Genomic DNA, 24752 nt, shown 5'->3' on the forward strand with positions numbered 1-24752 from the left:
AAATCTTCATCAGGGGCTGAAATGACTAAATATGTCAGAGAAAATAAAGACATTTTAATTAATAAAATCAAAAACTTTGTCTATATGCATCCCATCCAAAAACAACTTCAGAAAATCTCAACGTGAGTCCAGGAAACACTCCTACTCCAGTACTTTCTTAAACACCCACTGGTTTGAAAATCATGCATATTTTAGGTCAGATTTTTAAAAGCCCGTCCTGAATTACCACTGAAGTGCATCAGTGTCTTTCCTTTAGGTAAGTCTGCTAGTCTGTCGGGATTCATTGTCCAGTGAAAAGAAAATATACCTGAATGGCTGCCAAGTTCTTCTGCTCTTGCGACGGCGCCTGATGGACAAACCGCAGCCAGTTGGCATAACGTGGGTTACTAGCATCCAGAATATACAGAACATCTCCTTTACTGCCTCGGACCTGAGGAGGAAAAAATAACTGTATCAGCTTTCAGAAGAGTAGAAGTGATTCTTCTCCTTTGTCTTGTTACATCAAAGTGTGTTGTTCTTACATATTAACACCTCATCATGCAGACAGGCCTGTCTCCCACAATATGGCAGCTACAGATAACCACATCATAGGCTTCATTTCTGTGGGTACCATCAATAGTGTTCCCACACCATGGGATGAAACACAGTTTATATCAGCCAGTTTGGCCAATTGATCTACAACAAATACATTTAACTCTTTATCATCTGGACAAACCTGCACACTTTTGTTTTCTCTTACTTTCAAGGCCATGCTTTGGTAACAGATTTTTTTTCCCATTACACCAACCCAAGCTACAAGTAGGGTACAATTCTTAAAACTAGTATTAAAATAATTCTTTGTGCACTTGAAACTTAGAGGTGTCACAATGTTGTCCTGACAAATAACTGTCACACAAATAACTGCCGTGTATACTGTCTGTTGTCGTAACTTTATTATTGCACATACCATAACCCTGTACAATAAACTCATCTCTGTCTGAGGTCTGTGGTCATAAATCCATTTGCACTTGAATGTTGTTTGCACATTCCTGGTTGGAATATTTCAACTTGTTTTGCACCTTACAGTTTAGTTCTATTTCAGCATATTACAGTTATAATCCAGATTCTACCCAGAACTTTTTATACTTCCAATTTATAGTGCACAGTGTCTAGTGTTTGCTCTTATGTTACATTTGTCTTTAGTCATGTTTGCTGTGGTATTATACTGTTATTGAATGTGTGTCATGCTGCTGCTACACTGTAATTTCTCATTTTGGAATAAATAAAGTACATCTATCTATCTATCTATCTATCTATCTATCTATGCTAAAGCTGTGGTATAAGTTTAATAATACAAGCGCCAATGTATTAAGAAGGAAATAAAATCACATAAAATTCATTATATTTGTGTATTTATATATCTATATTCTACTCAACTCATAACCGAAGAATAATAAGGCAGAAAGAGACAATGTCATGAGAGAGTCTCTGTCAAACAACGCTAAACAATGTGGAACTAATGACAAAATGTTATTTTTAAATGTTGGTGAACAAAGACAACTGCTATGATTATGATACATACTAATGAATATTTCACATAACTACAACATGGTGATTACATCATAATTCAACAGGTCTAGTGGTGGTATGTTTTTAAAGACAAGGTATGGAGAATTTGTTTATTCTGTTTATAAACACGACTGCTCTACACTCCACAAATGAGAGAGAGAGCTGCAGTGGTCAAATGAGCATGAGTCTGAAGGCGTGAACTAGAAAAATGAAATGTTATTTCCTGATTCTATTACAGTGATTGTATTGGAAAATCACAAATTAACACACTCATATTTTCTGAAACTCTATAGGAATGTTTTGGAGGCTATATACAGCTGAACCAAAACACCAGAGTCCCTTTGTTTTTATACCGTTAGATCTGCATAGGTTACATGATGCTGTTACAGGCCAAAGATGCAAAGACACTGGCATACATGCAGGCCCAGTGAAGGCCTAAAACACAACAAAACAAGGGGAAAACATTAAATACATCCAGAGTGCTGGGTCTCTGCAGGGAAATATACCACTTCACACTGATGGACGATCCGGAGTGATGATGGAGAAGGATTATTATTGGAAAAGTATATATTGTGTTTTGAGGAAAATGTTACATAAACTCCTTTTACACAGCACTTCTGTTCCGGGAATATTTCACCTTTATTCCAGAACGGCGTCTGTGTAAACGAAATGGTGGAATTATTTGGTCCCACCTCTGTAACACCTCGGGAGGTAGTAACAGAGCCCTGATAAAGATGGAGTCATCCTTCCCGAACACTACGTAAAAGGAGCACCTCTCGTTCCGCAACCAGGGTGTGACGTTTTGATGATGTATTGCGTGTGCGACCCCCATCCAAGGGGGATTTAAAAGTGAGCGCGGGCCATGTACAATAAACAAGCATATCAATGCGACCAGAAAGATGTTGAACTGTTGTCATTTGGGCGGAGGACTCTATTTATGCTAACAATTTGTTGTTGTTTTGAGAGCCAACATCACTATGCTCGGGTTATTTCCAACATGCAAGTCATGCGTCACACTATACACTGCGCTGTGTCACCGCCCTTTTGATTACGGAACGCAGGTCCACTGTGTAAAAGTCCAGCCTGTCTCACCTCTGTTACTCCTTTGGCTTGGCTGTGGAAATCAGTCAATGGTGGCAAAAAGGTGAGATCACCGGGATCTCTGTGTAAAAGTGGCTATCCTTTGTGTTTAAATTGCTAAAGTTGAAGAAAAGCAAAAGGAAAATCTGTGATCTCTGTTGAGATTTCTCTACCAATCTGAAGTGATATTGTAAAATATTAGCCTGATGTGACACTATTTAGGTTATCTATTATTTGCAAATCTGGAATACCGTGTCTAGATTAGATTAGATTAGATTAGATTAGAATAGATTAGATTAGATCAGATTAGATTAGATTAGATAGAACTGTAATGATCCCTTAGGCAGAGCCCTCAGGAAATTAAGGTTCCAGTAGCAACACAACATCAAATGTAAACAGATAACAAATATTACAAGATAGAAAGGAAAGACAATACCAATAACAATGGCTATAAAGTAGTAGTGAAAACCTCTACATATGGTTATAATAACACCAAGCTGCCCATAAAGTTGGTATAATTTTGTTTTCAGACACATTCCTCTTTGTATTCCTCTTTATACACATCAGTAATCACCTTTGACCTGGTGAAATGATTACATACTGAGTCCCAGTTACACTTTATCTAATAAGAATAAATTATATTGTCACAATCATTTCAGGAGACGAGGTAAAAATACTTTATTCCAACTTTATGGGTAACACTGTAATATGAACAGAACCCCATCACTGAGCCAAAGCCTTCCATAATCCTGAGGAAAATAATGAAAATATTGATTCAGCCTGGTTTTAGACTGGGTTCAGTGCAGGTAGATGGTTGTGTGTGCGTTCACCTCCCACATCAGCCTGGTGTCGGAGCTTTCATCCAGCTCACTAGGCAGCTTTTTCTCACCAGCAAAAGGCCCAAACTTTTCCCCCTTTAAAAAGAGAAAGGGATCACTTGTCAGACATGATGCCAAAATGAATTATAAAGAAACACACAGCGATCTGTCCAAGCTGTGGATTTCGTTTGCACTGTGGACAGATGTTGGACGTGCTATTGTGAAGCTGTTTAATGTGACATGTGAATATATCCATCAGTATTTTCCTTGTGAGTTTCCAGAAGTGCTAAAACCAGGGGGCGTGGCCAAAATATGCTCTTAGTTGTTATGTTCATCCATGTTTGACCACAAACACAACTACACATGACATCCTCCTGTGTATGTTCCCCAGTGGATATGGAGGCTGAAGTCTGCTGTTTTGGATCTGACGTGAAAACCCTGGCATCTTTAGGCTGAATGTACTCATGTACACTACGCTGGTCCACGAGGAAGCCCACGAGCCCCTTTTAGCCGACATGAATACATTGTTACACAGCTGCACGAGAGCTCCGCGCGGACACAGTGTAGCTACGTGGCACTTCACGTCAGAGGAGCCTGAGCTCAGACTCACAACTGACAGCGACTACAAGGAAAAAGGCGAACAAAAGAAGCACAGTAAAGTACCAGACTCCTGTGAAAGTAACATTAAATACTCCCCGCGCGTAAATGTTGCAGAATTGTCCAGTCAGAAACAACAAACCTTTTTGACTCGCCTCGCCGTGTACAGACCGATTCCATCCTGGACCTTTGACGATTTCAGGGAGAATCTGTCTGGCACATACATACCCAACATTGTCATTACTAAAGAGGATTTCCTTCAGTGACAATCAGTTGGTTATCGCATGTGTCAGCGGAAGTGGAAGAACATTGTTAGTTTTAGATTTAGGAGCGGGTTGTTTCTTCGTGGAGTGGACCAGGTTGAACTTCTGTGGCTCCTGCAGCAGGAAAGCAAAGCGGCGCTCTGATTGGTCCGAAGTTTGTAACCAGAAGCTACCTTTACTGTCATACACAGTCTGCAGCCTGTTAGACTGAGGCTGCAGAGGACCAGCAGACACACAGACAGACACACAGACAGATACACAGACAGACACACAGAGACAGACACATAGATAGATAGATAGATAGATAGATAGATAGATAGATAGATAGATAGATAGATAGATAGATAGATAGATAGATAGATAGATAGATAGATAGATAGATAGATAGATAGATCACATGTTTACATCCTCTATGGACAGTTCATTTTATTGTAGGTTATTTATGGTACAGCTTTGTTATTTATTATACATAGTTGTTCTTATTTATTATACATTATATTATTTTATTTTAACATTATTTTATCTATAATAATTTCTTTGCTTGTATTAAAGTGTTGTGTAATCATGCTGCTTATAGGTATGTGCCTTTAAATTGTCTCCTGGGGACAAATAAAGTTTTCTGAATTGAATTGAAATGAATTGAATGGAATAATTTCTGTCAAATATATGAGATATATCCATCAATCTATAGTACTCTGCTATTATATTGAGAAGACTTGGTTGTTACCACAGTGATACATTTATACACAAATAAATTAAACTTTCTAATAGTGATTTCCTGTTATTAGTTTCTGGCTTAAGTTAAAATATTTTCTTTCATACAGAAAAGAAAAGAAAAGAAAAGAAAAGAAAAGAAAAGAAAAGAAAAGAAAGGAAAAGAAAAGAAAAGAAAAGAAAAGAAAAGAAAAGAAAAGAAAAGCACTTAACCCCCCATCCAGGCCCCTGACACAGCAGCCTACTGCTCCTAGTCAACAGTTGGTGGTGTGTGCCTGCATGTTCAATTACTGATGAATAAAGATTCTTCTTCTTCTTCTTCTTCTTCTTCTTCTTCTTCTTCTTCTTCTTCTTCTTCTTCTTCTTCTTCTTCTTCTTCTTTCATCATTAAGGCAGCCCCTTAATGATGATATCTTGTTAGTTTCCTGCAGATGATTTTCTTAATGGAGGAAAAGAAAAGAAAGGAATTAAATTAGAAAACAATCCCCTCCTTATATGCATCATTCAAATCTATTAATTTTACATGCTTGCATTGAAACACAATTGGATAAAATATAGAAATCTGTCAGACTAGTGACCACCCATCTGTAAACCCCCCTGACAGCAACTATAATAAACCTGTAATCTGAATAATACTTAGTAAAGCTGTCAACATTGGTGTACAAAAAAGAAGAAATGCTAATGCAGTAGTTCAGAGTCCCTTTAAAATTGCAGGTGTTGCATTATTTAGATAATCATAAGGTCAAGGTGCTTGTTATTGTGAAAACCGAATAACTGCATGTCATAATGGAGCTAATTCTTGTTACATTACCTACAATACACTGGTACCACATGTATTTCACATCTGCAGGATCGCAATGATTTCCTCATTCAACATTAACCTCAAAACCTCAGAATATTCTCATGAATGTGTGTTTTGGCTTTGATTGATCAGCTCTGTGATTCAGAAACCACACACTATCAACAAGCAGTAGACCAGAGGTCTGACTGACCCTTTCTGCTAGAAACAGCCAGGATAGAAACCACAATTTACCAACAATCAAATCTGCTGGGATAAATGGATCCCCTGGCCTCCAGCAGTCTGCACAGCAACCGTCTGAACCGACTCCTCCAGGCTCTGACGGAAAATCAAGACCTATTTAAAATGAGACAAGAAAACAGGAAATTAACCTATTATGATTGATTCCACTGATTAGATATAGAATACTTAAATATTGCTGATTAGTCAGGCATCAGTATTTCAGCTGAACACCATCAGTGACATTTTTCTGTTTTTTTATTTATATCACCATCAAGCTCAGTTAATGCCAATCCAAAATTATTTTTGAGATTTTGCAGATCAACAAAACATCATTATTTTATATGTAATATGTGTGAGGTGAAGCAGGCACAGGGGAATTACTGTCATTAACTATAGCTGCACCATGGAGTAAAAAAGCCATGTCAGGATTATTGTGGATAATATTCCAACAGCAATTTGTGATCTTGATTTGACTCTACTTACTTGGTTATCAACGAAAATGCAAGAAATTACAGATTTAGAATGTTAAATCAAATATGCAAACATAAAGAACACAAAAACATAACAAAAAAAAAAAAAAAACACATTTCACACAGTGCATCTCTACTTAGTCACTAAATCCAAAATATCACCATAAACAGAGGTTATGTTTACATATTCTTTTCATGTCTGCAATTGACTGATTTAATGATTGCAATTTGACAAACTGCATCCATCATTAACTATACAGTTTTAGCATTTTCTAAATAAAAACACACAAAACACAGCTTGATGTTTTGTCCCAGCTGACAAATTATTTACTCTAAATGCTGAGCGATGGATGTGTTTGTGTGTGCACTGAAAAACACATCTCATGGATGTGCTTGGGTGGAAATGGCAGACCTCACATTATACACAGTACATTATATTCATTTTATCTTCGCTCACCTTGATTTGTTGACTTTCACCCTGTACAGAGAGATTAGATCATCTCTAATCACTGGCTGTTTGTGTATATTGTGTTTTCGAACACCTCTTCAGCAAACGTCTTCCCCCTTTAATCAGCATTGTGTCAGTGTTATGTTGGTTTTGTTTACTGTGTTTATAGCTGGTGTTTATGCCCATGGCTTCCTGTTGTGTTGTGGCTCTTTGCAGAACTGTTTCATGATTGGTCCAGATGACCAGCGTCGGTTGACAATTATGGCGAAGACTGAATCATGATGTACATGTTTACCTCAGAGTCAATGAGCTGGTGTACTCGAGTGTCTCTGCCAGACTTTCCTGACTGCTCTCCAGTCGCCTTGTATGCAAAGCTGTCAAGATTTAAGTGGGACATCAAAATGATCTAATAACTTTCTCAGTTACATTCATCCCACACTCACATTTGAAAGGGCTTAAGCTTTGAAACCGGTGTAAACATGTCATTCAGCACCCTTTGTATTTCACACGGTGTCATCAGTGAGTCCTAAAGGGAGACTTAGTGGGTGACAAGTCTGATCACTGCTCTGAGGCGGTCTTTGTGTGTGTCCGCCCCACCCATGTCCTATGTGGTCCATGTGGGTCTTCCTTGACCTTTCTGTCAGTACCTTAGCATGTCAGGGCAGGACGACTAAATGTCACGACCCCTTTTTCCCTCCGTGCCCCCTGAGGACCCTCAAACCCATTAACTTTCACTCAGCTTTCACTAAAAATCCCGAGTTATCCAGATCAGCTCTGATTTCCAACACCTGCACAAAACACACACAGAAACACACAAGATTTCCAACAGAATCATTATACACATCTAGTCGTTATTAGATCATTCTGATTCTCCTCTATTCTTCATTCATACAGAAATTCACATGTCTTACGAACATTTTATTGTGTGATATTTGTGACAATCTGATCTGAACACAGTCCAGTAAAGTGAGCTTTTTGTGAACATATATCTTTCCAGTAGTTGAATGTAACAAAGTTCACCATAAATTTCCAGGTACTTAGCTTTATACTTCTACCTTACTACATTTCAGAAGCAAAATTTGTACATTCAGCAGTGACAGCTTCAGTCTTCCACTTCATCTTCCATCACCATTTATCTCCAACTTGATGTTCAACATTTTTATGAAATGATGAGTTAAGTTAATTTATGGGCTGAAAAGCATCTCTAAAAGTTTGAAAATCCATAGTCACAAAGCTGAAAAAAGGCTTGTTTCTCTGAACTTGTAACAAGCTGACTTTTTAGAGCTACATAGTTCTCACAGGACAGTAATATAACAAACATATGGTTATCTTATACAATATGATGCACTGGTTTAAATTAAACTACACATCAGTATAAGTATATAGTAAAGTGAGTTTAGTCTTAAAGCATCAGGTTTGCATGTACATATGTGATGTTTCTGTCAGTGTTTTACTACTATATCTTATCACCTTGCATTTTTATTACTCTTGTATTAATGTGTATGATACATGTTACTGCCATAGATGTTTAAAGGTGCACTCTAATATAGTGCATCTTTAAATACCTACTACAGTAAAATATTCCATGCACATGAATGCAGCAATGATATGAATAAAAAAACATCTAATATAATAGTAAAATAATAAAAGCAATCATTGTACTGCATAATTACTTTTATTTTAATTAATTTTCTGATAATATACTCTTATTTCAACAAAAATTTTAGATTTTAATCCAGACTTTGTACTTCTACCGGAGTATTTACACATTGTGGTATTAGTGATTTTGGTATTAATGGTAGTAAGTGGTACTAATCATACAAATGAAATTCAGAAATTCACCATTAAGACAGGATTTAATAAATGTTTTTATCATAATACACAGCATCTTTAATACAGGGTTCCAAAACTGTATTTGGAAATATACTTTGTCTTGTCACATACCGTAATCTCACTGACTATAATGAAGGATTTCTCTCACTACATCTTCTATCATTTTTGTCAGTTGTAAACAGAATGACTGAAAGAAACATCACACAAATCAGCTTAAACAGATAAACCATCACCAAGGGAAAAATATCCACTCAGAGCTTATAAATCTTCTGCCATTGAGGTAAGTTTTGTGGCGATCTTATTTTTTCACCCCACAAAGACATTAGGATTATTGGCCCCACGGGACAAAGACTATGAACCTGAAAGTACCAAGTTATGGAACTGAGCCATTCAGTGGCTGGACTGCCAGTTGAGTCTCCAAGGGCCAAAAACTGCAAAAACCACATTCAGGACATGGTGATGGAAAGGATTGCATTGAAATAAATACTTTCAGAGTTCATTTTTTTCTAAGTAAATATTTTCACTGGAGGAAAACCTCAGTTTGGCAAACATACAAATGGTTCCATACACGATTTTCCAAATGGATGTGCATTTTTCTGAAATCTCCCAAACCTGATACTGTAGATTGAGGGGCCAGACCACCTTTTGTTTCATGTTTCACAAACCCCCGCAGTCCCTCACCACAGCTCCCTATTTCAAGGCTGTCGCTGAATAGCCAGCAAACCATTTCCTGAAGCTCCGAGGTCACTGGATAAATGATGTTTTCATTTGACAGCCCCAGGTCCCCGCTAAAGGAGGGTCTTCAGAGAGAGCCTTTTGAAATTACAGTACTGATGAAGCGTGAGAAATTACAGCCACTTAGAAGTGATTTCATGAGCACAAGAGAGCAGGGGGACCACCCCTATGCAGCCGAGGCAAAAGCAAAGTGTGTACACAAATACAAAAATACACAAGCTTTATATGTGCACACATCTGATACATGGACACGCAAACCATACCACACACACACACACACACACACACACACACACACACACACAAATTACATTCATAAGAATGCCTTAACAGCCCTTCATCCCAGCATCCTCAACTGTAGTATTATTTGTATCTGTGAGCGTGCAGTTAAATACACAGTGAGCTGAATAAAAGTCATATTCAGAAGCCATTCGTTGTTTTTTTCCCTGCTTCACTTATCCTAATGGAGATCAGCTGAGACGGGTAATGCCCAAGGGCCGCTGCTCCCTCTCCACCCTTCCTGGGAATGGGCTCTTGGTCGGGATGGGTTTGGAAAGAAGCCTCTGATTTCTGCCTATCCATTTGCTAAATCAGAAATATGTTGAGTTGGTTTGGACGTCAGCCTCAACAGTGATCTATCCCTGAAGCCACTGCAGTGGATTCATTTCCATGATGGTCTTTGCTCCTGAACATCCCAGCTGGGATTCCTTTCTGTGTGAGGAAAAAAAAGATGTTTCAAAGCAAAGAATGTCATTATTTCATTTGTGCTTTAAGACAGTGGCACCAGCAGAAATAAAGCTGAATCATTTAATTTGCAGCTTTCCACTGTAGCTCCAGCTCCATATGTCGGGAGGTCTTCATTCGGTGCTGAGCAGCCTCTTTCACACTGCAGTGTTTCACAACTTATTCTGCCCTCACAGCATGTCTGTCTGTTCGCGTTCTGTCTCTGTTTGGATTCTGTTTGAGCCTCTGCTCCCTCTTCATGGTCGTAGTCCAAAAGTGTCACTCAGCTCTAATTTAGAGTTAGGAGCAAGTGGATTCACGCTTACATACACAAAACCCGCTCACAAATGCCAACTCCTAAAGCTCTTCTTAGAGGGAGTGTGTTGGCGGTGTGGAGCACTTACTTCTGTTACAAATTACAAGAGCTGTATGTATATGAAGCACATGTGTGACATTTCTTTCATCCACTGTTAGTCCAGTTTCAAGATCATTTTTTTTCTGGCCTCCACATACATAAATGACAATGGCATTTTGACGCAATGATTTTTGTAGTTTCACATTTCATTGGTTCTGGCTCTGGCTTCTGCTGTGACAGAAACAACTGCAGCTAAACCACAGTGTACACAGGTCTGACAAGGAAATGGATATGCAATATTGTTATTATCCTCTAGTTTGATGTCTTGATTAGAAATAGTTCAGCTTACACAATGAGTGTAACCAAAGCTAGCAACTATGTGATTTGTGTTTTGGAGATGTCACTGGTATATTATGGATAGTTAAAATCTAAATTCTGAAAGCTGCAGTAGACAGGAATCAGGGGGAAAATCACCAGAACTAGAAGATCCACCTCCTCCCTCTGTAGCTCTTTCCTCTCTGTCCTAAACATATCACCAAATAAAGATAAATGATACAACGCTACGTGAGGCCACAATGGAAAAGAAACCAATTTATTACAAGTAGGGCAGCTGCCGTGTTACCTCTGTGATAAAGCACAGGATCTGCCCAGTAGAGATGTTGATCATTATAGCTGTCAAGCACCTGGTTTTATATCCCCTTGTCTAAGAAGACCTGTAATTGCTAAGGTCTTCCATCAAGAGGAGGTGCAGAACATTTGTTTCCCTCTAAACCACTTGAATTACATATTATGCTGCAAGCTCATTATGGAATTTTTGCTCAATGACACCAAAAATACAACCGCCTGAGCTTTATTAGCCTCTCAGACTCATTGTTTTACTGATGGCTGCTGCCTTGACCAAAACATCTGCAGCACATCATATTTAGCACTACATAGACACAGATATGGATGTGCAATCTTATCTTTAAGTTGTAGTGTGACATCTTGATTTGGGTTTGTTCTTCTCAAACCATTTATGTGTTGGAGATGTCATTAGTATTTTACAGCCTTTAATCTTCTAAAATCTTGTGTTTCGCGATCCACAAGTGGGTCACAACAGACCTTGATCTGAGTCTTCAAGTGAAAGTGTGTCAAGCATTTTGAGGAGAATTCAGGAGGAAGCATGTTTGTGCAAGAATGTGCGTATTCTTTCGAAAATTGCACATAAAATTGAATCTATATTCTAATATGAAAGGTTTCCATAGATTCAGATTGTTTCACCAAAGAGCCTGTTTACTCTCTCTGAATGCATTTATTTTTGTCTCATTTATATTGCTTTGCTAAGAAAAACTGATTCAGAAATGGAGGTAAAAATGCAAATACACACATTTGCTTCTTTTTGTCATTCTCATTTAATTGTTGTGAATTGTGACAAGAGTTTTTCCTTTTAAAAAGTGTGTAACTAGTAAAAGTTTGGAGAATTGTGGATAGGAAATCAATATAGGTGCTGTTGACTTTTGATAGTTGCATGTCCCAATGGATGTTTAGGCTGTGAATAAAGTAGACGTGGATGAGCATGGAAGACGTCCACTCTAGAGAACAGAAAACCTACCTGAATGTTTTTTTTCGTAGCTGTGGTATTGACTTAAACTGTACCTTTTCATGATGTAACAAGTTGGAAAGTGGGGAAAACTGTTTCTACAGACCAGCCATAGTCTCGGTTTTGTTTAGGTGTTATCAACAGCATGTTTTGGCTTTATCTACTCAGGTCTCAAATGACAACTTACACCACATCAAACTCAAGTCTAATCAAGTGGCAAGTCAAACTAACCAAACCAGGAATCTGAGCCAGGTCTTCCGTGTGCTGCTGTGATTACGCCACCACTTACCCGAGCAATACATGTCTGTCTCCACTCCTTACTCTGCTCCATGTGCACACATATATACAAAGCCCTTACATCAAAGCTCTGCACTCATTACCACGCAAAAAATAAACATAGACAGCCCTGGAGATGGTTAGCTCTCGGATAGAGGCTTCTCTGTATATGTATGTTTGCGGGTGTTTTTGTGAGGAGATCTGGCAAAATGGACGTGTCTGTGCTCTTTCTTTCCATCCTAGACCTCTCGAGTTGACCAGAAGGCTATGGTTTCTCTAAATAGGACTTCACAGATCGTATTCACACATGCAGGATAACATTTGAGCAGATCTTTATTGGTGGCAGTTTACAGGGATATCCATGACGCTTCCAGAGTTCTCTTCCACATTATTCCAGGGCAACGGTAGGTTAATGGAACCCAGGTGGAGACTCCCTGTATTTCCTCTGACCAGCAGTGCCTGATCGACAGTGAACTGTGGCGATGGATCGGAGCGTAGCTACCCAGAATCAGGGTCATGATGGAAACATGGCAATTCACGAGCAACAGCTGCTTTTCTTGGCCACAACAGAGGGAACGTTTCCATTCACCTGAGACTATGCTTAATTGGAATGCGTGGATTCGTGTAGTGATGTGTGTCTGGCTTTTCTCTTTGCTTACTTGTGGTTTGCTCTGTCTAATGGTTAAATAGTGGTTCAATTCACCCAAATTCCCAAAGTTTCTCAAATTCTGAGGTTGACTTGAATTTTTAAGAGGATACTTGAAGTGTATGCTCTTAGAAAATAAGAGTCGGAAGAGCAGAAAATTTGTTCATGTGATGGTGGCCTGTTCTGAATTTTTCTTTTGGGCTGTGGTAGGTTCTGAAATGGAGAAAGGTTCACTGTAAAAGACTGACATTTGGCTTTGTCAACTCAGCTTGCTGCTATGAGTGGTTGAAGTTACATAAAACTAAACCAATTGTCCCATGAAAGGTGTAATATGTAAGATTCTTGTGTTTATATGAAATTTTTGTTGTCTGAAAGTCAGGCTTTTGTTGATGTTAGCTAATGGCCGTCTTGATTTCATATATCAAAATTAGCCATCATGAAACCTGCTTCCCAACTTCTTCAATATATCTTTTCTCCTCATTTACAGTGTAATTTGTGTGTGTGAGCTGATCCTCTGTTAATGCTAGCTAACTCACTTTTTGAGGTAACAGTAGCTAGCGTTGCACATTGTTGCTACTGTAGAGGAGCAGAACAGAGACACCGAAGAACTTGGAGGTGGACAGACAGATATTTTTGGCTGTTGTGAATGTACAGAATTGAAACTCTTTAGCTAACACAAAACATAAACATCATGTAAGCACAAGCATGAGTCAGTCTTACACAATGAACCTTTATCTCGACAGTTTACATTGATGTAACTTTGCTCCATCAAGATTCAAGAGTAAAGCTGAGCCAACAAATCATTTTATGCATCGGTGTGTGTTTTTAAAAATAACTGATATTAGTCACATTATTTCAGTATTGTGGCCCCCAGAAATGTTAAATCTAATCTAACATCTGACTTTTATCAGAATCTCCAGCCTGTCGTTATATGGTATCTGAGCTCATACATCTAACATGTACAAAATGCAAATTCCCTGATTAGTAACATCCCTTGTAACCACATTTGTATTTCATCCATTAGGCAACAGAGCATAAAACACATTATAGAGTCACTTATATACAAAAAAGAAAAGGATTTTAAGGGGACCATGTGAAACAGATGGTCTGTATACTCAAGACTATGAAGAGTTAAAACATACATTTTGTCTCTGAAAGGTAGGTCAAGTTTCAGAGCAGAAAATATAAACAGTACAACATAAGATATATAAATGTTTGAAACACATACATTATGTATGCTAAGATGCACTGGGATATCTCTAACTGTTCCTCTGCAAAAATCAATGGAAATAAGAATAAAGCCAGGTTTTTAATTTGGAGCTTTGGTACCAGATGAGAGAACATCAAAGAACTTAAGAAAAGAAATGTAAAATTATATGTATATATATGAACATAAAAAAATCATTCCAGCAAGTAAATTATACTCATAGTCTCAACTGGGATCAAGTTGTCATTTTAAACCACTCCGAGTATCGAGTTCTGCTTATGCAGCTCTAATTTAGGTGTCTGGATCCATAAACACAATACGCAGCGCGCTCTTTCAACTCGCAGCATGATTGTGATGTTAACTGCTTGGCAAAAGAACATGACACCCAGGGTGACACAGGGATTACTTGTTCTATATTTAGTGTTTATGTACATGAATATTGGCAGGACAACTCTGTACATGTGACACACACAGCGATACAGTGATAATAACACAGATCTCCAGCACAGAACACATTTACAGGTGGGCTCTAGAGCAAACACTGGCTGAGATACATAGGGGAATGTCTGAACTACGACAACTTCCTCAAAAAACTTCCTGGAATTTTCTTGTAACAGTTACTATTGTCATCAATAAAAACAGACAATCAAAAAAAAGATAAAAAGTATAAAATAATTTAAATTCTCCTAAAACATGAAGAAAATATGCATTGAGAGATCTATACAATGCAGGTAGCTACTGTATCCCCTCCGGTCAACGTGATTTGAAACTGAAGGAACAGACAAATATGACGGACAAAAGCAAATGTCATGCAGCAACAAAGAAACATACACGATGAAAGATGATCTTCTTTGAAGTTCTGCCTCCCCAGTGGCAACATGATGTCAAGAAGACAAGTCTGGTAACAAAGCACCTCACGCTATGGGCCACCCAGACGTGCCACAATGAAATGTAAACATAAATATACAGGTTGATATCTCTCTCTACAAACAGTTCAGTCACTGCCACAGGCCCATCAGCTGTGTGAGTAGTCAGTCTGTATACACTCCTTAGTAGAATATCACTTAGAGTTAAATAAACTTATTTAATATATATATTTATAATAGATTTATTCTTTGCAGAGTCATTTAGCAGTATTTCCTTGTTTTCACCAGTTTGCTCTGATATTTCACTGAGTGACCACTGTGTCCCACCACATAAACATCCAGCAGGTAGGTCTTGCCTGGCTCCAGACCTGTGATGGTCTCTGTTGTCACAGCTTTCTGCAGGTTCGGGCTGTGGAAATACTTGCACAGGACCTTTTCTGACTTCCTGCGGGTCTCTGGTCCAGCACACTGGTTTTGTTCCCTGCGTCGTTGTTCCTCACCATAATTGTCAGCCACTTCCTTTCGATAAATGCAGTATTTGTTGCGATCCTGCGTGCCCAGCCAGGCCACGGTGACGGAGGAGCAGGTGCGCAGCTTGTCGAAGGCCTTGATGCGAGTATCCTCTGGAAGTGAAGGGAACGGCTGCTTGTTGCTGGGTTTTGTGGTGGCTAGGACCTTCAAAGTGGAGGCCCCTTTCCTGCTTCCTCGCAAACGGATCAGGTATTTTGCTTTTGGCTTTCCCCGCAGCTGGAACTGTCGCACCCCTTCCACATTCTGGGAAAGTAGCAATTTCCCATCACGCCTCACCTGTACCTGCACGGCGTCCAAGCACGCATGGACAAAAAGCGTGACCCTCTGGTGGGAAGACACAGGAGCAAAGCGGAGAAACTTGCTGCCCTTTCTCTTGATGAAAACATCCGACACTTTGCCATCCTTCAGCTCCACTGTCTTCTGACGAGCTTCCTCTTTTGTGCGAGCAAATGTTCCCACGTACGCTGTGCTGGTGTTGGTCGCAGAATTCACAGCGAAGACATCAAAGTAGTACTGTGTGTCTGGTTTCAGATCGGACACTGTGAAAATGTTTTTATTGCCAATACACACCTTCTGAATGTCTGATACCTTGGGCTTGGCTGTATACGCCCGTGAGATCTTGTTACTTGTTAGCCCTCGGTCTTTGCCTAAACCATTGTCAGAAGGAACAAAGCCAAAGTGTGCAAAGTCAAATGGGCTGAAGTCTCTGCCGGGCTTTGGAGCCAACATGAAAGCATCGTCAACACTGATCTTAGCTTCAGCAGCACACATGCTCTTGAAATTGTGCTCTTTGTTGATGACAACACAGTACTGGACAGGCTGGCCCATCAGAATGCCTGTTGGAGTCGGCTTCCAGGCCAAAGTTACGGTGGTCCGGCCCAGCGCGGTCACATCCACCCGTGGGTCATAGGGCAACTCTGGGTAGGGCTGGTCAGATTCGGGAGTAGTGGTTGCGTACACCTTGAAGTTGCTGTCCTTCTCGGTGGACAGTAATTCCAGCTGGTAGAGGCCAGAGGGCGTACTGGTGGCCACATAGGACTCCACATCGTTCCCCTTGTAGGTGAAGAGCTCCGTCCCTTCATCTACAGTCACCTGCTGTTTCTGCTGGTCCAGAGGTTCAGGCTCCCCTACAAAATGAAAACAAACAAGCACAACATGAGCCTTTTGCTTGAAATTGCACCCAAATGGACGCTGATAATCACGACCCTTACGCTCATTTCATTCTATTTGATTTTTGACTGTGATAAATAAAATCACTTGCAAACATACTAAAACTGCTTAATGTGTTGATGCTATAAGGTCACGATGAAGCTTTGTGAGCCTCAGGGACGATTAGCCCCTCACATGGCAGCCATGTTTTTACTCTAAACATCCCGAAAGATCACAGGCTTGTATTCACTCGGCCTTTCCAAGGAGGCTATGCTACAAAGAGGCGCCTTGTAGCTCATACGTGAGAGACACAGTCCGCGCTCTTACTTCAGCTTGAGCAAGAAACCATAATATTATGTTTGTCAACCAGAGAGTGTGCTCGGTGGTGTACTAAAAATTAATGCTCAAAGATCTACTCCCAGCAGAGACATTAAGCAAAAAGGGTTGCAAAGGCAGGAAGAAGTTAGCTAGCTTAACTATTGATGCACCATGTCGTGTGAAGTCAGACCTATATCATTTGCACTGCACATGTTGTGACCAAATTTATCATTACGCCACAGCTTTGAGATGAATTATTTTCTCCTGATGCAAAGCAGTGAACGACCCAATAAATCATTTTGTAATATTTGATCTGACATGAGCACAGACACATACCCAGGTGCTTATGTATTGACATTCAAATATATGCTCACATCACACATTTCTGCTCTAAACCACTGCTTTAGTCATCTGGCAAGATCTCCTGTGCTAAAAGGACACCCTCCAGATGGAGAAAGTTTTTTGATGTGAGGGGGAAAAGAGAAGTTTAGAAAAGGGAAGAAAAGAAAAGAGGAAGGAAGACAGGCAGACACAGAGCGGCAGGATTTACCTTGGGAGGACTAAAAACTGCTTAAGTAAAGGGATGCAATGGCTTTGATTCAACAGGGTGACTAGAGTAAAGCCCTTCTCTGAAATTATAGACGTGAGCATGGCCGAGTCAGACATCATAAGTGGTCAGACTAGACACTACGACTGTGACTTAATTAAAACCCACCAAAACACAAAACCTAACATCACTGTGTAGGTTAATTGTGTGTGTGGGGGGGATGGTGATATATCCACATAACATGTCATTAACCTCTTCCACTGCTGCCTGATGTCAGTTATACCTGATCCCTCTCCACTGGCCTCTTCAGGCAGCTCCTGCAGGGTGAGTTTCCACTCCAGAGGAGCATCGCAAGGTGTCACAGTCACAGACAGGGGTGTGTTGTCTTCTTCTACCACAAAGTAGTACCTGTGAAAATCATAGGTTATCAACACTAATATTCACATTATTTCATCACAGCTTGATGTCGCCCTAAATAATCTGCGGGGTAAATGAATGAGCAGACTGTTAGGCCCCACATGCAGTGATGTTATTGCTCTGCTGACCTTGATTTTAATGTTCTGAGCTGACAGGCAGAGCGCAACTTTCTCATCAATTATTTAGTTATTTGCATCAACATAAAGGATCGTGTTACATCTGATGCTTCCTATCTTTTTTACAGTAAATGATTTTGCAACTGGGTTGGATCCGACAACAATAGAGAATGGAGTTACAAGAAAAATCACTTTATCCACATGTAAATCCATTGCAGGACTGCTTTTAATCCATTCACCATCTGTGATCTCTCACCTTTTGGGCGTGTCTCTGAACAGGTAGCCACTGATCTCTGCTCCATCTGGTATGACGGAGGAGTCGTGGAACAGCGACTTGTCTCTGATCTGCATCTGGAAGAGCCCTTCGTCTCTTGTAGGCAGTTTCTGGGCCACAGCTCCGAGCACCAACAGCACCAGCAGCGCCGCACTCCAGCCTTTGCACTGCCTCATTCTAAAGAATAAAAAAAGGGCTCATTCAGTGACATGCACAAATATCATGACAACAGAAGTAGCTTGTTAACATAATTAAGTTTAATCTTAAATGCACAGTACATTTTACTTAGTATCACCTATCTGTCCTGTCCAGCTTTAAAGGATCACTGTGTAAGATTAACGCGCCCTCGTGTGTTTACGTTACATTCATGATGGAGTCTGTGTTGTGCTGGGAGCCTGTTTGTTGACATTAGCTGACTCCAGCACTAAGTTAATCATACCTAGCATTGCACCCTATTGCCACTGTAAGGGAGTGGAAGAGAAACACTGAAGAACTTGGGAGTGAGCGTAAGGGTTTTTGAGGAAAAAACAGCCCGATCCCTCCTCATAGAAATCTCTGTAGAAGATGTTATCATGGACGAAGGCAAATGAGACTGTTATTAGCTCAGAAATGGAGTTAGGTAACATAACAATAACTGGCTCTCAGTGTAACCCAGACTTCATAGAAGCAGACACAAATCTTATAATGAAGCTTCAAGTTTCAGATTAAAGGCTCATATCAGTCAAAATGCATCTAAAATTCAACTTTGTTTCACCTTTTCTTTCATCTTTGGACTGGCAGGAATACACAAAGACTGTTCAATGCATTTGATTTGGACAGCTTTCACATTTCGGCTAAACTGTTTTCTTGTATTCTTAATTAACATTTAACATTAAAACTATGTGGCAGCTCAGAAACCATCTGTCAGATAATCACGGAGTGAATAAGGGGAGAGTGAATGAGTACTCCAGGCCACAGCAAAGGAGGAGGAGGAGGAGGGATTAGATTAAAACACACACGTGTGAAAGGAAAAGACATTGAGGAGCTCCAGGGAACCACACAAATTCATAAAACACTTCATATAAAAATCCCCAAATCCATGCCGTTAAAGTTTCATCGACACTAGTATAAGAGTGTTTAGAGCTGCAGTTGTCAGATGGAGCTGTGTCTTGGGACTGAGGTGCAGCTGACCGTGGCTGAGAGCCTCTCACGTATCCCCTGTCTATTGATTTTGCCCCATTGATTGCAGCTGATGGGAACGCCAAATCCCTGGTGATTTAATCAGCGTAATGATGGCAGATTAGCCAGATACTTTACTGCCATTTACTGCAAGTGAGATGGTGTCCTTTTAATGACCCCTCTGCTTCTCCCTTTCTCTGCACAGTCTCTCTTGTCTTTTCCTTTCACAGTTTTTTTTCCACCAACAAACGAAACTAATCTCTTTTCTCCTTCACACTTGTACACATGCCTGTCCCTCTTTACATTATCCCTCCCTATCATGACCTCCCTAAAAAGACTAAAGGGAGATAAGTAAAACCAGAGGTCTCAGCCAACCCCCTCACAACAAACACAACTTCATTTTTACATTATGGTCCTTTAAAAACACAGTTGGGGAAAAAAGCCCTTGACAGTTTCTGTCAGTGTCTCTGTCTCTGCATTCGTCTGAGCTCTGCCTCCCGTCCCGTCGTACCGCCAGACTTCAGAGAGCAAAAGGAAAGCCGCCTAAGTGGTACTTTGAGGTTTGACTCACACAGAGAGGGGAGATCCTTATCGCCTCAGCTTGTCTCATTCCACTTCAGAAGCGTGTCACTTGGAACAAAGACATGTCTATTAATACTCAAGACAGCACTGAGGTGGTATGTACAGAGCTGTTCTGAGCTGTCTTTCATTCCAACATCCCCAAAACACCACACAAGACACAGCCGTGACCCCGCCCACGGCTGCTCTTGTACACTGCACACTGATGTCATTACACATAATGTCTGCTATCACTCATACAGTAAGAGTTTTATCACCACTGTCATTAACACATTAGATCTGTGCCTTCAATGCACTCTCACATGTGACACTACTGATTTAAACCTCACGACCAAACTTAACTGGCTTTATACTCCTTCCACATGGGTTGTATTCACTATATTTTGCAGAGATGACATCTGCATATTAGAGCAGTTGTCTTGGGTCACTGCGGTTGCATGGACCAGTGCAGAGTCAACATAGTCACACACAAGCTGCGTTGGATCTGCTTTTTTTACATGCAGGCTTCATACCACAGAGTTCCCTTACCAAAATAACACATCAAAAAAGTTGCATCTGGAACAAATAAAGTCTAATGTTTAATTAGAAAGAGGAAGAATGTATGATCGCAATTTGAGGAAGGATAATTTTAAGGCAAGGTCACCCACAATCATGTCAACTTTGTTTTGCTGCTGCTTTTTATCTGTTTTTCAAAGTTTTTGTTTCACTTTTAGCAGGAAGGATTTTGGGTGGAAAATGTCCCGTATTCTTATTTGCAGGCTGTGGAATGAAGAGAACTGTGTAATGGGATTAAAGGACAAATGCAGCAGTTTTACAGTGTTTTTAATCAACTGGGGAAATTGTGATGATCTTTTTTTCCCCTTGGCTGGCTTTGATAAATCTACATTATCAATCTTAAAGAGAAAGAACAAGAGAATGAACTCCTCCCCCTTCCATTTCTGTGGGATCTGTGGAAAGGCATCTCATCATTTGAATTTCTACTATAACAGCTTTGACCCTGCTCTAATTTGAGGTCATTACAAGCAAAATGGGAAACCATGTGCAAAGCCAAAACAAAATGTTCACACTATGTCCTTACATCATCCAGATGGATACAATCTTTTCAGTGACATCAGTCAACTGCAAAATTAAAATCGCTCACAATCCACTGATGATTAAAAGGAAAAAAATATCCAACAATTCAATCACTTTTTTTTTTCTTCCACCTGATCAGCTGTGTACATGTGAGTGCATTTCTAGCAGCTTGTGTGAACTGAGGAACACTGAATTTAAACACACTATTTCCATGTATGGAGGTGTTTCTGAACGCAAAACAGAGCACACGCATGTCCAGCACAGGCTTCAGCCCCCTGTCATGTGTGTGCATGTGTGCACGTGCACAAGCGCCCAAACTGCCCCTGACCTCTCCTTTCTCCGCTCACTTTGTTTAACCGGTCTCTCTCCTTTCCCTCCAGCTCCTTGTCAAGACGGATAAGCCTCCTGCCTGCTGCCACATGGAGCTCATTAACAGAACGGGAGGGAATAAAAGACAGTTTAATTTCAACACAAATAAAGAGACATTTCGGATTCCACCCAACAAGACGCCTGGCAGGGAACTTGCAGGACGTGAAGCCTCTGTGTGTGTTTTCTCTAAGGAAGTCTGAAGGCAGATTTATGGTGGGTCTTCAGTAGCGAACTCCATCACTGCTGTCACTTCAGGGCCAATGTGGGGATTGGAGAGAGTGGAGTATATAGGGCTTTGAGCCAAGGATGGAAACACGCAGGACCTGGACCTGTTCTATAAGCAGGCCAAACCAAAGCAGGTTTGGTGCTCTTGGACAGCTAAACAGCTCATTAATGAATTGGTAGAGACTGTGGTAAGGGCTCGGATCCAAGACTAGAGATTTTTATCTGGTGTGTGTACGTCCACATGTGTATGTGGGTCCAAACCCGAGTAAATTCCTCCGCTCTGCTCTGTGCATGAGTCTAAATCATCACTCAGGACCTGTCTCCTCGCCATCCACAACATCACTCACAGTTTGAGTTTCTGAACTATCCACATCATCAGACCACGAAAGCTGGCACAATAGCATGATGGGGGAAGGAGAGCCCAGTTTCCTTTCCTTCTCACCCTCCCCTTCTTTCCTTTCTGATTCTTTCTAGTACATCTCTGGAGCTCGCATTTAGCCCTGCATCCTGGAATCAGTCTCTATGAGGAGGGTCAGGTTGGAGGGCCTAAAAACCAGCCATTGAAACTGAATTGAAGGGGGGTGGCTCTGACTGATGTGCTGGCTTTGTGGCTGCAAGGGTGATTATAGATTACAAGAGAAAATGTCCCATGGGAAAGTCATCCACCCACTGCCCATCATCCAGGGCATAGGCCTGCGTCGTCGTGGGAAATGAGTCAATCACGAGCCGTTATGTTGTGCTTTGGCAGACAGGGGAGCACAGAAAAGCCTGTTCAGCAACTAGTGTGAGCAGCTCTGCCTGTGCCTGTGTCCATCTGAGGGCGCATAATGAGGGGCTTTGCAAAATGAATGTGCCCGGGGAAGAGGGAGTGGATATGATGAATAATTTAAAAAGGAAATAGAAACTTGTGTCCTTAATCTTCCACCAGTGACTCTGGATGTGTGACATCCAGCGTGGACAAAGGCAACGCGGACAAGACTGTATATACACCGCAGCCTGTCACTTCTCTGGACGCAAATGGCTATAGCACCACTGGCGGAATTCTTTCAGCCAGGAGTTTTCATATGCAAATCACGGTTTAGTTACGGTATGCAACGCAGACCTTCCCATTTTAAGACTTTTTTGTTCATGATTCATTCTCTTGAGAAAGTAGAAGGGAGGCAGTGTGGCTTTACCCCTGCTACTAAATACAGTTATTCAAATCCCAACTCCGAGTATGTCTCTCATTAAACACAGACTCAGAGGAAAAACACCGCGCTTCCACGGACCGCATGAGGAAAACAACTCCCAACAACAGCTAAACTGTGATTAATTTGACTCGAATAATATTTTAATCCAATGCGCTCGTGGTGAGTCTAATACACGTTTCTTCCCTATTTTAATTAAAAACATGGTCGAGGAGTTGGACTTAGTTCTTACAGGTGCGTAAAAGCAACATGACAGACTCTGTGAAACATTTTTTGCAATACACGAAAAGCAAAATTCGCTTAAATGCGCAAATGGAGGAAAAAAAACGCTCCCATATATGCAGGCACTTGCGCGTAATGGCCATTAAAAAAGTGTGCGTATTGATAAATGGTGCCTTTATTGGGTGCTGTGTCACCCCTGGGAGCATGGGAACCCTTAGACGCACAAAGCAAGAGGATTTTCTAAAGTTCATCAGCTAAACAGGGAATAAACTCATCAGCACCCATCATCAGAACAGTGAGGTCTGCTGAGATAAGAAGCCCAAACCAAAAAAATAACCAAAAATTAAAAGGGCTGGCGAGTTTGGGCTTGATTGAAATGTGTTTGAAACTTTTAACTTCCCGGAGTTGTAAACCGCAAAACCTCTTCCCCTCTCTTTCTGTCTCCCCCCTTCTCTCTCTCTCTCTCTTTCTCTTTTTCTGGCAGAAGTATCAAAGACACTCAAGTCCGGGAGTCCGACTCTGAATTTATATGGCGCTTTTATGCGCATTAAAACGCCTAGGAGAAGTTACACAAAAAAAGGAAACGCAATTTTCCCTCTTTGTGTCAAGCCTGAGATCTAAAAAAAAAAAAAAAAAAAAATTTCAAAGAAGCCACTCTGATCTGCAGACGCACCGATGTATCATGCAAAAAATATAAGATATTCTTCACGGGACAGTCTTACCTTCCACAATATGAAACGAGGAAATATTCAGAAGGATGCCGCTCCTGGATGTCAGAGCCACTTTGATATCACCAAGGGGAAAAAAAGTGCCTCACAACTAAAGGCAATGCGATTAAAAGCCAAAAAAAAAAGAAAAGGAAAAAAAAGAAAAAAAATCAAAATACAAGTTTTCCTCTACAGTATCCAGTAGTTTCCACAGTTTTCACTTCTATTGTTGTTGCCTATCAATCGGATTAAGCGACTGCTCTGGTGCGTGTTTGCAGTTTTCTTGCGGATTTAACTGGTCTCTAGTGGGCAGGAGTGTGTGCGAGTGTGTGTATGAGTGGGTATCCTGAGTGCTGGCAGTGCGTCCCTCCCCTGCCGCGCTGCTGCTATTGAAACCTCCACTGGATTGGAGGCAAACTGGTGCGAACTTCTTCTTCTTCTTCCCTGCGCTCTCTGTAGGAAGACTCCAAGACACTGAACCAGCCCACTCTTTCAGCACATGAAAAAAAAAAAAAAGCGTTACTCCCAGGTTTGACTGGCGGTCAAACTCTAACCACTGCTTATGGGGGGGGATCCAGTACATACAGCACCTTAATTCCTCCTATTGTCAATAAGGAGTGAAGTAAGTAATGAATGTAAACGCTCATTCATATCAAATTAGGAGTAAACCGTGCGTAATGCTGTTGAACCAGATGTCACA

At 40.6% G+C, this 24752-nt stretch overlaps 2 protein-coding genes across 2 annotated transcripts in view; both read right to left on the reverse strand.

The window, feature by feature from the left end:
- The window catches only part of prdm5 (PR domain containing 5), a 41787-nt gene extending 37379 nt beyond the window's left edge, over window positions 1–4408 (reverse strand). The window contains 3 exon segments of the mRNA XM_030131532.1: window positions 308–430; window positions 3459–3542; window positions 4186–4408. Coding sequence (XP_029987392.1) covers window positions 308–430; window positions 3459–3542; window positions 4186–4284 — 306 coding nt within the window. The 5' untranslated portion in view covers window positions 4285–4408.
- A 9605-nt stretch (window positions 4409–14013) lies between these two features.
- On the reverse strand, window positions 14014–24542 carry ndnf (neuron-derived neurotrophic factor). The gene is made up of 4 exons (XM_030131533.1): window positions 24068–24542; window positions 18514–18708; window positions 18008–18132; window positions 14014–16837 (listed from the first exon to the last, which is right to left on the reverse strand). Exons 2-4 carry the CDS (start codon window positions 18705–18707, stop codon window positions 15441–15443), a joined length of 1716 nt encoding a protein of 571 aa, XP_029987393.1. The 5' UTR covers window position 18708; window positions 24068–24542; the 3' UTR covers window positions 14014–15440.
- Between the last annotated feature and the right edge of the window lie 210 nt (window positions 24543–24752).

Source organism: Sphaeramia orbicularis, chromosome 4, assembly GCF_902148855.1.
Source record: "Sphaeramia orbicularis chromosome 4, fSphaOr1.1, whole genome shotgun sequence".
In the NCBI taxonomy this organism is placed as follows: domain Eukaryota; kingdom Metazoa; phylum Chordata; class Actinopteri; order Kurtiformes; family Apogonidae; genus Sphaeramia; species Sphaeramia orbicularis.